Source organism: Mobula birostris, chromosome 2 (genome assembly GCF_030028105.1).
Source record: "Mobula birostris isolate sMobBir1 chromosome 2, sMobBir1.hap1, whole genome shotgun sequence".
Lineage (NCBI taxonomy): Eukaryota > Metazoa > Chordata > Chondrichthyes > Myliobatiformes > Myliobatidae > Mobula > Mobula birostris.
In genome coordinates this window covers 107,649,765-107,663,304 of record NC_092371.1, presented here as the reverse complement: position 1 = coordinate 107,663,304, position 13,540 = coordinate 107,649,765, and the positions used below count along the sequence as shown (strand labels likewise).

General features: G+C 40.9%; 1 protein-coding gene across 3 annotated transcripts in view; it reads left to right on the top strand.

The window, feature by feature from the left end:
* popdc1 (popeye domain cAMP effector 1) overlaps nucleotides 1-12,758 on the top strand; it is a 77,899-nt gene extending 65,141 nt beyond the window's left edge. For 2 of the 3 annotated variants that reach the window (XM_072246092.1, XM_072246073.1), the window contains 2 exons: nucleotides 3,468-3,609; nucleotides 12,448-12,758. In XM_072246092.1, the coding sequence (XP_072102193.1) occupies nucleotides 3,468-3,609; nucleotides 12,448-12,563 (258 nt within the window). In that variant the 3' untranslated portion in view covers nucleotides 12,564-12,758. Of the gene's footprint in view, nucleotides 1-3,467; nucleotides 3,610-4,884; nucleotides 4,985-12,447 lie in introns of all 3 variants that reach the window. The other variant, XM_072246083.1, reaches the window with a different exon arrangement.
* Nucleotides 12,759-13,540: the final 782 nt, after the last annotated feature.

Sequence of the window (13,540 nt, the reverse complement as noted above, 5' to 3'; positions counted from 1 at the left end):
AGTGAAGATGGTTGTATATCACATGCAGTTTATTATTTCTTGCTGCCCAAATGTTTTTGCATTTATCATTTGAATAAGCAATTCTTCAATTAGAAAGTTAATTTTTAAATGTTATCCTTCTTTTAGTAATTAGTTTTCTGTTCAGTAATTAGTGTTTATAAGACCATAGATTATCACAGCTTCCTTGACTACACCATCCCCAGCGTCCTGTAAGGACTCAGTTTTTCCGTTTTCTCCACCTAAAGCTGATATATTTTTCATTGGTGTTTTCATGGAGTCTTTTACTTGAACGTTGGTTGCTTGTCCACATTGTTGACAGAGCTGCCAAGTCCACTTCTGCTCTACCCCTTTCCCAACCAGAGCATGACATTGAGATATGAGACACTGGAGATCTGAAATAAAACAAGGCTGGGAATACTTAGCAGGCTAGCCAGTGTTCGTAGTGAAATAACGTTACCTTGCAGCTTAGTGACCTTTAATCAGAACCAGAAAGTTTTGCAACCAATTGGTGGGGTGGAAGGTAAAGTTAAGGGGGGGATTCAGTTTTTGCTCTGATAGAGGAGAGAGGGAGTGAGCCCAGATGTGCAGGCAGTTGACGATATATGGTCAAGGTCTTCGTCCACTGTGGTAGAGGGGGAGCCATGGTTCAGAAAGAAGGAAGGAACCTTTGCAAAATGCCTCGTCATCAGTGCAAATGTGTTGGAGACAGAGATCAAAAGATTTTTTTGTGACTTATGGGAATCAAGAGGTATGAGGTTGGCGCAGGAAAGCTCTGTTGAGGTTGTGATCAGCCATGGCTTTATTGAATGGTGAAGCAGCAGTAACAGGAAAGTGGCTTATATCTGCTTCTATTAGTATGTTCTTTACAGGGATACTTCAATCAACATTTTGAGATTGGGCTTTCTGATGAGTTCGCAATAGCCTCTAGGTTAATTCTCTAATTGTGAAGTATGCCTGATAAAATCCAGCTACATATTGCAGCACCTCCTAATGAAACACATTTGAAATTTGTATCCCTGACACTATCTGTAAACTCGGTCAGCACTTTACCCCAGAAGTCTTAAGGTTGCACTGCCCAGTGTTATTGGTGGAAGAAGGAGAAACTGGGTGGAGTGGGTTCTTTTGAAGGTTACTATGAAGGGTAAATAGTTGTCCCCTCATTGTCCATTAAAATGGAGCTGTATGCTGAACTCTTCTTGTTCAAAGTCATGGGACGCCACAGTAGCGTAGCGTCTAGCGAGGCGCCACTGCAGCTCGGGGTGTCAGAGTTCAGAGTTCAATTCTGGCATCCTCTGTAAGCAAGTTTGTACGTTGCTTCCTCTGTGCACATGGGTTCTTTCAGCTGTTTTCTCCGATTTCCTTCCACAGCCCAAAGACACACTGGCTAAGTAGGTTAATTGGTCATTGTAAGTTGTCCTGTGATCAGGCTGGGGTTAAATCGGTGGGCCGCGTGGGGTGGAAGGCCTATTCTGTGCTGTAGCTCTGTATTAAATAAAAAATCTGATTTATTGTCATGTGGCTGTTGGGAATCTGTCTCCCTCCTATTTACATAGAACATAGAATAGTACAGCACAGTACAGGCCCTTCGGCCCACAATGTTGTGCCGACCCTCAAACCCTGCCTCCCATATAACCCCCCACCTTAAATTCCTCCATATACCTGTCTAGTAGTCTCTTAAACTTCACTAGTGTATCTGCCTCCACCACTGACTCAGGCAGTGTATTCCACTCACCAACCACTCTCTGAGTAAAAAACCTTCCTCTAATTTCCCCCTTGAACTTCCCACCCCTTACCTTGAAGCCATGTCCTCTTGTATTGAGCAGTGGTGCCCTGGGGAAGAGGCACTGGCCGTCCACTCTATCTATTCCTCTTAATATCTTGTACACCTCTATCATATCTCCTCTCATCCTCCTTCTCTCCAAAGAGTAAAGCCCTAGCTCCCTTAATCTCTGATCATAATCCATACTCTCTAAACCAGGCAGCATCCTGGTAAATCTCCTCTGTACCCTTTCCAGTGCTTCCACATCCTTCCTATAGTGAGGCAACCAGAACTGGACCCAGTACTCCAAGTGTGGCCTAACTGGAGTTTTATAGAGCTGCATCATTACCTCGCGACTCTTAAACTCTATCCCTCGACTTATGAAAGCTAACACACCATAAGCTTTCTGAACTACCCTATCTACCTGTGAGGCAACTTTCAGGGACCTGTGGACATGTACCCCTAGATCCCTCTGCTCCTCCACACTACCAAGTATCCTGCCATTTACCTTGTACTCTGCTTTGGAGTTTGTCCTTCCAAAGTGTACCACCTCACATTTCTCCAGGTTGAACTCCATCTGCCATTTCTCAGCCCACTTCTGCATCCTATCAATGTCTCTCTGCAATCTTCGACATTCCTCTACACTATCTACAACACCACCAATCTTTGTGTCGTCTGCAAACTTGCCAACCTACCCTTCTACCTTCACATCCAGGTCGTTAATAAAAATCACAAAAAGTAGAGGTCCCAGAACCGATCCTTGTGGGACACCACTAGTCACAACCCTCCAATCCGAATATACTCCCTCCATCATGACCCTCTGCCTTCTGCAGGCAAGCCAATTCTGAATCCACCTGTATTTCAGATGCATGAATCAAATTCCATAATAGTAAGAGTATCCTCCTACTAATTGGTGGGTAAGGTGTGGTAACAAGTTCACCAACACACAAAATGCTGGAGGAACTCAGCAGGCCAGGCAGCATCTATGGAAAAGAGTACAGTCAATGTTTCGGGCCAAGACCCTTTGATGGGACTTGATGTCAACTGTACTCTTTTCCATAGATGCTGCCTGGCCTGCTGAGTTCCTCCAGCATTTTGTGTGTGTTGCCTGGATTTCCAGCATCTGCAGATCTTTTCGTCCCATCTTCAGGTTCTCCTTCCAGACAATAAAACAAGGAGGAAGACAGTGGAGACGTGGGATTTTCTCTTGTTTGCGATTGGGTAAAAAGTTCACCAACTGTTCATTGAGTGAAATCAAAGTAAGTTTTATTATCTAAGTCCGAATTTGTCACCAATTACTATAAAATTAATTTCTTTTGCAGGCATTCACTGTACAAAGTAGAAGTACAATAGAATCAATGAAAAACTGCACACAAAGACTGACAAATTATGCAAATACAAAAAGAAACAAGTATAAATCAATCTATCAATCTGAGAACATGAGTTGCAGGTTCCTTGAAAGTAAGTCCATGGGTTGTGCTCATCGATCAGTTCAGCATTGTGGTGAGTGAAGATGTGCACACTGGCTCAGGAGCCTGATGGTTGAAGGTTAATAACTGTTCCTGAGCTTTCTGGTGTTGGATCTAAGCCTCATGTACCTCTTTCCTGATGGTAGCAGTGAAGAGAGAGCATGGCCCTGCACTGAGAAGCAGCGCTGTGTTGTTCTGTTAACCTTGCATCTAGAAAAACGGTATCCTTTCCATTACAGACTGCCAAAAAGATAGAGAGACAACCGAGCCTATGTTCGCAGCTTTCAATGATGAGAGTGAGGAACAGTATGGCCAGTACGAGTGACACCGACGATGGACTATCTAATTTCCTAAATGGTGGTTCTACTGCATCATCAATCCGTGAGCCCCAAATAAATGGCATTTTCCTTCACTCTTCTAGCACGTTATAAAAAAAATTCTGTTTTTTTTTTGAAGATATGAACTCACACACAGTCAAACTAACTAATGACCAAAGTATGAATCGGCTTAAAGAGGGTTGCTTATTTTGGCCCAAACCATTCCCATTATAATGAAGCAGAAATTTTAGAACCCTTCCTCTGGTATCTAAAATCTTTGAAAGGTCTTTAACATAAGTTATTGTCCTTAAAGCTGACCATAACTACTAATGATAGCTGCTCCAGTTCCTACTCAGGAACCCACTCACTTCCAGTCTGATGTATCAGATACTGAGTGCTTTCTAAATATTTATTCCATTCTAATTCCAGTTACGTTTTATGCTCATAGCCACAACTGACCACAGTTCCCAAGTGGCCAGACATTCAGATAATACGCTCTTGTAAGAGTTTCAAAAAGCATTGTGTTAAAATGATTTCAGATAGACCATAAGACATAGGAGCAGAATTAGGCCATCTGGCCTATTGAGTCTGCTTTGCTATTCAATCATGGCTGATCCTCTTTTTTTTAAATCTCCTCCTCAACCCCAGTTCCCAGCCTTCTCCCCGTAACCTTTGATGCCATGTCCAATCAAGAACCTATCAAGCTCTGCCTTAAATACTTCCAGCGACTTGGCCTCCACAGCTGCCTGTGGCAACAAATTCCACAAATTCACCACCCTTTGGCATAAGAAATCTCTCCGCCTCTCTGTTTTGAAAGGGCTTCCCTCTATCCTGAGGCTGTGCCCTCTTGTCCTAGAATCGCCTATCATGGGAAACATCCTTTCCACATCTACACTGGATGTCCTTAATTACTTTAAGGACAATAGTTTATGTTAAAGTCCTTTCATAGATTATATTTAAAGATCTTAGATCCCGAGGAAGGGTTCCACAAGTGGTGTCTGAAATGACTGAATTCCTCACTAAATTTTCAGAGGAAGGGTTCTACCTACTTTTTCATTGTAAAATTGAGTAAAACAAAAAATAAACTGCATTTGTTGCATCCTGTCATACAGTTACAAACTTGTAACTTGAAATCTGATTTCAGAATTACAAAGCAGATTCATCCTTTTTCATTTAGCCCAACTGAATGAAGCTGAGCTGCTTCTGTCTTCTGACCTAATTCTGTACAAGTCTATACGTATTCGAGGTCATAATGGTAACTGTCTGCTCCCTTGTGTGTGCCTGTGAAATTCTTGTGTCTGAAGTTAACACTTTCTACTGTTCCCATTTTCTAAAAAAGGCACTAACCTACAAGACCACTCTTATTTTCCTGGTTGGAAACAACTGCTCCTTCATCCTCGGCACACTTGCAGCTAACTACATGGTCCCGCTTCATGAAGGTGAAAGGTTTTTGAGTCAATACAATGCACAATTTATGTTGTTTTAATAAAAGTGAAGCTTTGATTAAATCCCAAGTCTTAGGAGGAAAATGTCTTTTATCATTACTTTTAAGATCAATCCGTTAACCAAAGGGCCCTTGGAATGATTTGTAATCAATAGGACAGGGTGAGCCACTACTCAAGGTCCGTAAGATATAGGAACAGAATTAGGCCATTCAACCCATCAAGCCTGCTCACCATTCCATCATGGCTGATTCCGTACCCGACTCATCCCCATAGACCTGGCTTCTCGCCTTATCCTTTGATACCCTGACCGGTCAGGAAAATGTACCCACAGACTTGGCATCCATTGCAGTCTGTGGCAGAGCATTCCACAGGTTCACTGTTCTCTGGCTAAAATAATTCATCCTTACTTCTGTTCTAAAAGGTCGCCCCTCAGTTTTGAGGCTGTGCCCTCTAGTTCTGGATACCCCCACCGTAGGAAACATCTTCTCCACATCCACCTTATCTAGTCCTTTCATCATTTGGAAGGTTTCAATGAGATCCCCTCACATTCTTCTAAGTTCCAGTGAGTACAGGCCCAAAGATGCCATACGCTCCTCCCATGTTAACCCCTTCATTCCTGGAATCTTCTTCATGAAGCTCCTCTGGACTCCCTCCAATGACAACACATCCTTTCTGAGATATGGGGCCCAAAACTGTTGACAACACACCAAGTGCTGCCTGACTAGTGTCTTGTAAAGGTCCAGCATTATTTCCTTGCAATATTTTATTCCCCTTGAAATAAATGCCAACATTGCATGTGCCTTCTTTACCACAGACTCAACCTTTAAATTAACCTTCTGGGATGGGAGTCTTGCATGAGTCCCTTTGCACCTCTGATGTTTGAATTTTCTCTCCATTTAGATAATAGTCTGCGCTATTGTTCCTTTTACCAAAATGCATTATCACATATTTCCCAACACTGTATTCCATCTGCCATTTTTTTTGCCCATTCTTCAAATCTGCCTAAGACCTGCTGTAATCGCATTGCTTCCTCAACACTACCTACCCCTCCACCTATCATCGTATCATCTGCAAACTTTGCCAGAAAGCCATCAGTTCCGTTATATAAATCATTAACAAACGATGTGAAAAGCAGCGGTCCCAATACTGACCCCTGAGGAACACCATTAGTCACTGGCAGCCAACCAGAAAAGGCCCCTTTTATTCCAATTTTATTCCCACTTGCTGTCTCTTGCCTGTCAGCCAGTATCTTTCCTGTAATGCCATGGGATTTTATCTTGTTAAGCAGCTTCATGTGTGGCACCTTATCAAATGCCTTCTGAAAATCAAAGTAAATGATATCCACTGCCTTTCCTTTGTCCACCCTGCTTCTTACCTCCTCGAAGAACTCTTCACAGATTTGTCAGGCAGGATTTCCATGTAGAGAAACCATGTTGACTTTGAGTTATTTTATCATTAGTCTCCAAGAACAACGGAACCTCATGCTTAATAATAGACTTCAACACTTCCCCAACCGCTGAGGTTAGGCTAACTGGCCTATAATTCTTTTCTTTTGCCTTCCTCCCTTCTTAAAAAGTGGAATGATATTTGCAATTTTCCAGTCCTCCAGGACCATGCCGGAGTCAAGTGATTCTTGAAAGATCATGACCAATGCATCTTATCTCTTCAGCATCCTCTCTCAGGACTCTGGGAAGTAGTCCATGTGGTCCAGGTGACTTACCCATCGTAAGACCTTTCAGTTTGCTTAGCACTCTTTCCTTTGTAATAGCAATAGCGCTCACTCCTGCTCCCTGACACTGGCAGATCTCTGGTACATTGCTAGTGTCTTCCACAGTGAAGACTGATGCAAAGTACTCATTAAGTTCATCTGCCATTTCTTTGTCCCCCATTACTACCTCACCAGCACCATTTTCCAGTGATCCAATATCAACTCTCCTCTCCCTTTTACTCTTTATATAACCGGAAAAAAACTTTTAGTATCCTGCTTTATATTATTGGCTGGTTTCCCCTCATATTTCATCTTTTCCCTGCTTATAGCTTTTTTAGTTGCTTTTTGTTAGATTTTAAAATCTTCCCAGTCACCCAACTTCCCATTCAATTTTGCTACCCTTTTTGCCCTTTCCTTGGCTTTTAGGCAACTTAACTTCCCTTGTCAGCCATGGTTGCCTACCCCTGTCATTTGAGTTCTTCATCTTCTGTGGGATATATCTATCCTGCGCCTTGTGAACTATTCCCAGAAACTTCAGCCACCTCTGCTGTGCCGGCATCCCTGCCAGTATTCTTCTCCAGTCCATCTGGGCAAGCTCTTCTCTCATAACTCTGTAATTCCCTTTATTCCATTGTGATACTAATATATGTGATTTATGCTTCTCCCTCTCAAATTGCAGTATGAATTCAATCATATTATGATCACTGCCTCCTAAGAGTTCCTTTACTTTAAGCTCCCTAATAAGATCTGGGTTATCACACAACACCCAGTCGAAGATCACCTTTCCCTGAGTAGGCTCAAGCACAGGCTGCTCTAAAAAGCCATCTTGTAGGCATTCAACAAATTCTCTCTTTTGCGATCCAACACCAACCTGATTTTTCCAATCCCCTTGCATATTGAAGTCCCCCATTACAATTGTGACATTACCCTTATTACATGTCTTTTCCAGCTCCCTTTGCAATCTCAACCCCACATCTTGGCTACTATTTGGAGGCCTATATATGATTCCCATAATGTTTATTTTTACCCTTGCAGTTTCTTAACTCTCCCCACAAAGATTCGACGTTCTCCAACCCTATGTCCACCTCTTTCTAATGATGTAATTCCATCTCTTACCAACAGAGCCACACCACCACCTATGTCTTCCTGCCTGTCCTTTCAATACAAAGCATATCCTTTGAAGTTAAGCTCCCAACTATGGCCTTACAGTCACAACTCAGTGATGCCCTCAACATTACATCGACCAATTTCTAATTGCGCCACGAGTTTGTCCTCCTTATTCCGAATGCTACGCACATTTAAATTCAGCACCTTCAGCCCAGCATTCTTCACCCTTTTGAATTTTGCCGCTGCGGTACAATATAACTCTTTGCTCTGTCTACATTTGTACCCAGTCATTGGGTTCTGCTTCCTTACGTTCATATTGCTTCCATCATCTACTTGTAAACCTGCTGGCTCATCCTCAGCTCTATCATACTCGTTCCCGTCACAGGCTCATGTCCTAGTGTAGCGTTTTAGTGCAAAACTGATGCAGTTGCACAGGACACTAATAGAAGAAGAGGGAGGGAATATTGTTTTGTGCACACTAAATAGTAAACTATGCCCCCTCTTTGCCGGAGAGTTTCAAGCCATGGTTCCAGCGACATCCAGTAGGCTCTTGTTGGCCCTTGGAAACAGTGCAGTTTATGAAATTCCTTCCACTTATCGTAAATCTGATTGCAAAGATAATGAAGCAAGGATTGTTTATTTTGCCTAATTTGTAACCCCAAACTGAAGCATATTTGAATGATTATGTTACATTTTTCTCAATGAAAACAATTCCTGGTTATAATCTTTCGCATGCATAAAGTCAGATTACATTTGTAATCGTGGAATTTTGACCAGATTTGAGTGGTTGCTTATCATTTAGATCTGTATGTGTTTTTATCCCCCTTGACTAGACTGAGCTATGCTTTACCTATTGAAAAAGAAGGAAATTTTTCATCATTCATGATTGTATTTGGAGAACTTGCAGCAAGCCTCCTTTTTGCTGCCCTCAAATGTTTTTGTAGAAATACTTTACATTTCAAAATCACGTTGCAAAGTAGCCATTTCTGCAATCATAATGGTCTGTGGGATAAGCTACTATTCCACAGAGCTTGGTCCTTGGCCTGTGGGATTTCAATACAAGTGTTATAGTTTTCATCTGGGCAGATTGAAACTTTCGCCGAATTACAATGCCAGTAAAATATATACAGTGCATATATAAAGTAGTCACCCCCCTGCTTGGAAGTTTTCATCTTTTATTATTTTACAACATTGAATCACAGTGGATTTAATTTGGCTTTTTTTTTGACACTGATCAACAGATCAACTCTTTCATGTCAAAGTGAAAACTAATCCCTACAAAGTGATCTAAATTAATTACAAATATAAAACACAAAATAATTGATTGCATAAGTATTTACCCAGCTTCCCCCCCCCCTTAATATGACACACTAAATCATCACTGGTGCAGCCAATTGGTTTTAGAAGTCACAGAATTAGTTAAATGGAGATCACCTGTGTGTAGACAAGGTGCTTCAGTTGATTGTAATTAAAATACATCTGTATCTGGAAGGTCCAACTGCTGGTGAGTCAGTATCCTGGTGAAAACTACAGCATGAAGACAAAAGAACACTTCAAACAACTCGACGAAAAGGTTATTGAAAAGCACAAGTCAGGAGAGGGATACAAGAGAATTTCCAATTAACTCAATCATCAAGAAATTGAAATAATATGGCACAGTTGTAAATCTGCCTCGAGCAGGCCGTCCTCAGAAACTGAGTGATCGTGCAAGAAGGGGACTAGTGAGGGGGGCCACTAGGAGACCTATGACAACTCTGGGGGAGTTACAAGCTTCAGTGGCTGAGATAGGAGAGACTATGCATACAACGACTGTTGCCCGGGTGATTCACCAGACGCAGCTTTATGGGACAGTGGCAAAGAGGAAGCCTCTGCTGGAAAAAAAAAACTCATGTGAAATCTCAGCTAGAGTTTGCCAGAAGACATGTGAGAGACTCTGAAGTCAGCTTGAAGAAGGTTTAATGGCTTGATGAAAAGAAAATTGAGCTTTTTGGCCATCAGACTAAACACTATATTTGACATAAGCCAAACACTGCACATCATCAAAAACACACCATCCCCACCATGAAGCATGGTGGTGGTTGCATCATGCTGTGGGGATGCTTCACTGCAGCAGGCCCTAGAAGGCTTGTGAAGGTAGAGGATAAAATGAATGCAGCAAAATACAGGGAAATCCTGGAGGAAAACCTGATGCAGTTTGCAAAAAAACTTGGTAGAGATTTGTTTTCCAGCAAGACAATGGTTCCAAGCATAAAGCTAAAGCTGCACAGGAATGACTTAAAAACAGTAATGTCCTGGAATGGCCAAGTCAGAGTCCAGACCTTAATCCAATTGGGAATTTGCGGCTGGGCTTTAAAAGGGCTGTTCACTCATGATCCCCATGCAATCTGACAGAGCTTGAGCAGTTTTGTAAAGAAGAATGGGAAAGATTGCAGTGTCTAGATGTGCAAAGCTGATAGAGACCTATCCACACAGACCTAAGGCTATAATTGCTGACAAAGGTGTGTCTACTAAATACTGACTTGAAGGGGGTGAGTAACTACGCAATCAATTATTTTGTGTTTAATAATTGTAATATGTTTAGACCAACTTATAGAAATGTTTTCACTTTGACAAGAAAGAGTATTTTCTGTTGATCAGTGTCCAAAAAGCCTAGTTAAATCCACTGTGATTCAACGTTAGAAAAAAATAAAACATGAAAACTTCCTGGGAGAGGTGGGGTGTGAATACTTTTTATAGGTGCTGTATGTAGGTATGTTAACAGAAACTTACCCAGGCATGAGCATCAAAACCTGGCGTGGCTTTGTCCATCTGTTTTAATTACTGGTCAGAGATTCCAGTTGAGAGATTAGTAATGAGCAGTTGTGTTGTTCTGAAAATTTGGATTTGATGACTGAAATTTGCATGTGAAAACAACATTTTTACTACTGAAGACCAGACCCACCTGCTCTTTCCTGCAATAAACTGGCTATACCTAATGGTGAATCAACAGTGATATTTGGCATGTGCATATAACTGCTGTGATAGTATTGCTATTTAGCAAAATGGAACGCACAGAAAGTTGTTTCTTGAAGCAGTGAAGATCTTTGTTGAATTTGGTCATGTCACATTGTGAGTTGCCACTTCAATGTTTAGAGTTGCTTAAAGCATGTAAATTTCTTTCTCAAATTATATTTTGAGTTTGGATTGTTTTAAAAGTTTGCTCATAACAAGACTGCATGTTGCATTTGGAGTGTATCTCTTCATGAAATGTTAAAATTGAATGTATTGCTTTCACTTTGAATAGTAATGATTGTAGAAGATTTACTAATGCAAAATACCAGTTTCATTGTATAACTTAAAGCAGTAATTTATTATCAAATATGTCCAGCTCCATTTATACAGCAGACGATTGGTATTAATGGTTGGATAAAAACATGTCACTCTGCAAAGTCCTTAGGTTTCACGTCAGCCAGTGGAAGTTTATCAAAGTTTTAGATAACATGTCGAATCACAGGAGTCTTCATAGAGATGTACAAGCTTGTAAATAGTTTAGATACTCACTGTTGAAAAGCCTCAGATGGAAAACCACACAAACGATACAAAATGTGAAGGTAACACTTATTTAAAGACGTAGAAATCACTGGCTTAGAGTAGTACGAGCAGCTTCAATCAGTGCGACCATAAGGAATAATTTGTGAGAATGGGAAAAGAGCAGATTGTTTGAAAGTGAGAATGAGATTTGGTGATTTGAACCTGATGAGCAGAATGGGTACCTTCCTTTCTGTATTAGTTCCATGAAGTTACACAGAGTGGCTTCCACTTTCCCAAGGCAAGAACAACATGTAATTAAAAATGAATAGGAACCACAAATAGCATACACAAAATTCAAATTGTTGATTAACAATTTTGTGCAGTTATTGGCTAAGATTTGAAAATTGAATCAGAGTGAAGTCAGATGGAAATGTATTCCATGACTTCCTGTGATGTGCGTCCTGCTGTATCTCTGCTTGGTTCAGGTTTTGCTTGCTCTTATGGGTGAGTGAATGAATTAGTAGCTCTACAGTAGGTACACAGGATAATTGGTTTGTTCAGAGCAGAGCAATTGATTATGAGCTTCTTAACTGAAGGACTGTGAAGTGAGGAAAAAAGTGTAAATTATAATAGTGAATTCACTCCCAGTTGAGGTAGAAAAATTTTTTGATTGAGAAACTAAAAGGGACACAATAATTTAAAAGAAAGGATCATTTGTATTATTTAACCTTGAAGAGTAACTAAAATCTAAGACTATTACAAAATTGTTTTTCAGTCTCATGGGCTGATTGACAGTAAGTGAATTATAACTGGCAAAATTTTGCAATTAGTTATATCTTCCTCTGAAGTACAGAAACATTGTCCAGTTAAAGATCATGTATAATGAGCAAGACTGTAAGTTCTTTTATTTAAAAAAAAACTAGTTTAAAAAATAATCTGCATGTATTATTAGCAACACACATAAAAGTTGCTGGTGAATGCAGCAGGCCAGGCAGCAACTTTTACATGTGTTGCTTGAAATTCTAGCATCTGCAGATTTCCTCGTGTTTGCATGTATTATTGTTAGTTTGGTTGACAGTATTTGATTGCAGAAATTTTTAAATTTTTTTTCTGTTTCTTCTATGCACAACAGAGAGGTCCCCGTATTCTAAGACTTCAGGAAAAATGAGACCCATTGAGGAGAGTATTGAGGATGATGTCTTTGATCCACCTTCACCAGTTGTCCATGCTGCTCCCAACTGGTCCTGATCTGAGTGTACAAGCATCTTACAAGCAAGTTTTACTTTGCCTTTAAGCAGTAAAGCATTGACATACAGCCAGCTATAGGGACCTTCTAATGCACACAAAGATCGAGGAATTGGCATCTGTTCCTTTCCTTTATCGCCTCATCACTGTCTGTCACTTTCCTAACTGTTGATTGTTAAATAAAGCACTTGAACATAATATTGCTTGAGCCTTTGCAGGCAACCGAGTACTCATTAACACTTAAGACATTTCATTGAAGCACCATCTCATTTAATGCCTTCCCTGTGAATCACATTTTGATTCAAGATCTGTAATGGCAAAAAAACATTAAAGGCAGATTCATTATGGATCAGGGTCAGTGAGAGAGGTGTTTATTCTTGGTGTAAAAATAATCTCTCACACACCTCTATGATTTTGTTGTATGCCAAAGTCAAGTTGAAAGTCATTTGTGCACTTGAAGATGTTTTGGCCTAGAAACGAGCTAGTTGTCACAGAACTCTTTGCTGTCTGCATAAGAAAAGATTCATATTAGATAATGGTAAGTTTGTAGCAATTTATTTTTTTCACTCGCCCTTGCAGTTGCAAAGTGCAGCGGTTATTGCAATGATTTACAGCAGCAGCAGTGATCAATGCTTGGGTTTCAGTCCGCACTGCTGTCTGTAAGGAGTATGTACGTTTTTGCTGTGACCGCATGGGTTTTCTCTGGGTGCTCTGGTTTCCTCCCACGGCCAAACATTTACAGATTTAGGCTTAGTGTTGAGTAACTTGTAAGCATGCTGTTTTGACAAAGAACTGGGGTGACACTTCCAGGCTGCCCTCAGCACAGCCTTGGAATGTGTTGGTCATTGACGCAAACATAAGAACATAAGAAATAGGAGCAGGAGTCGGCCATTTGGCCTGTCGAGCCTGCTCTGCCATTCAATAAGATCATGGCTGATCTGACCATGGACTCATCTCCACCTACCCGCCTTTTCCCCCAT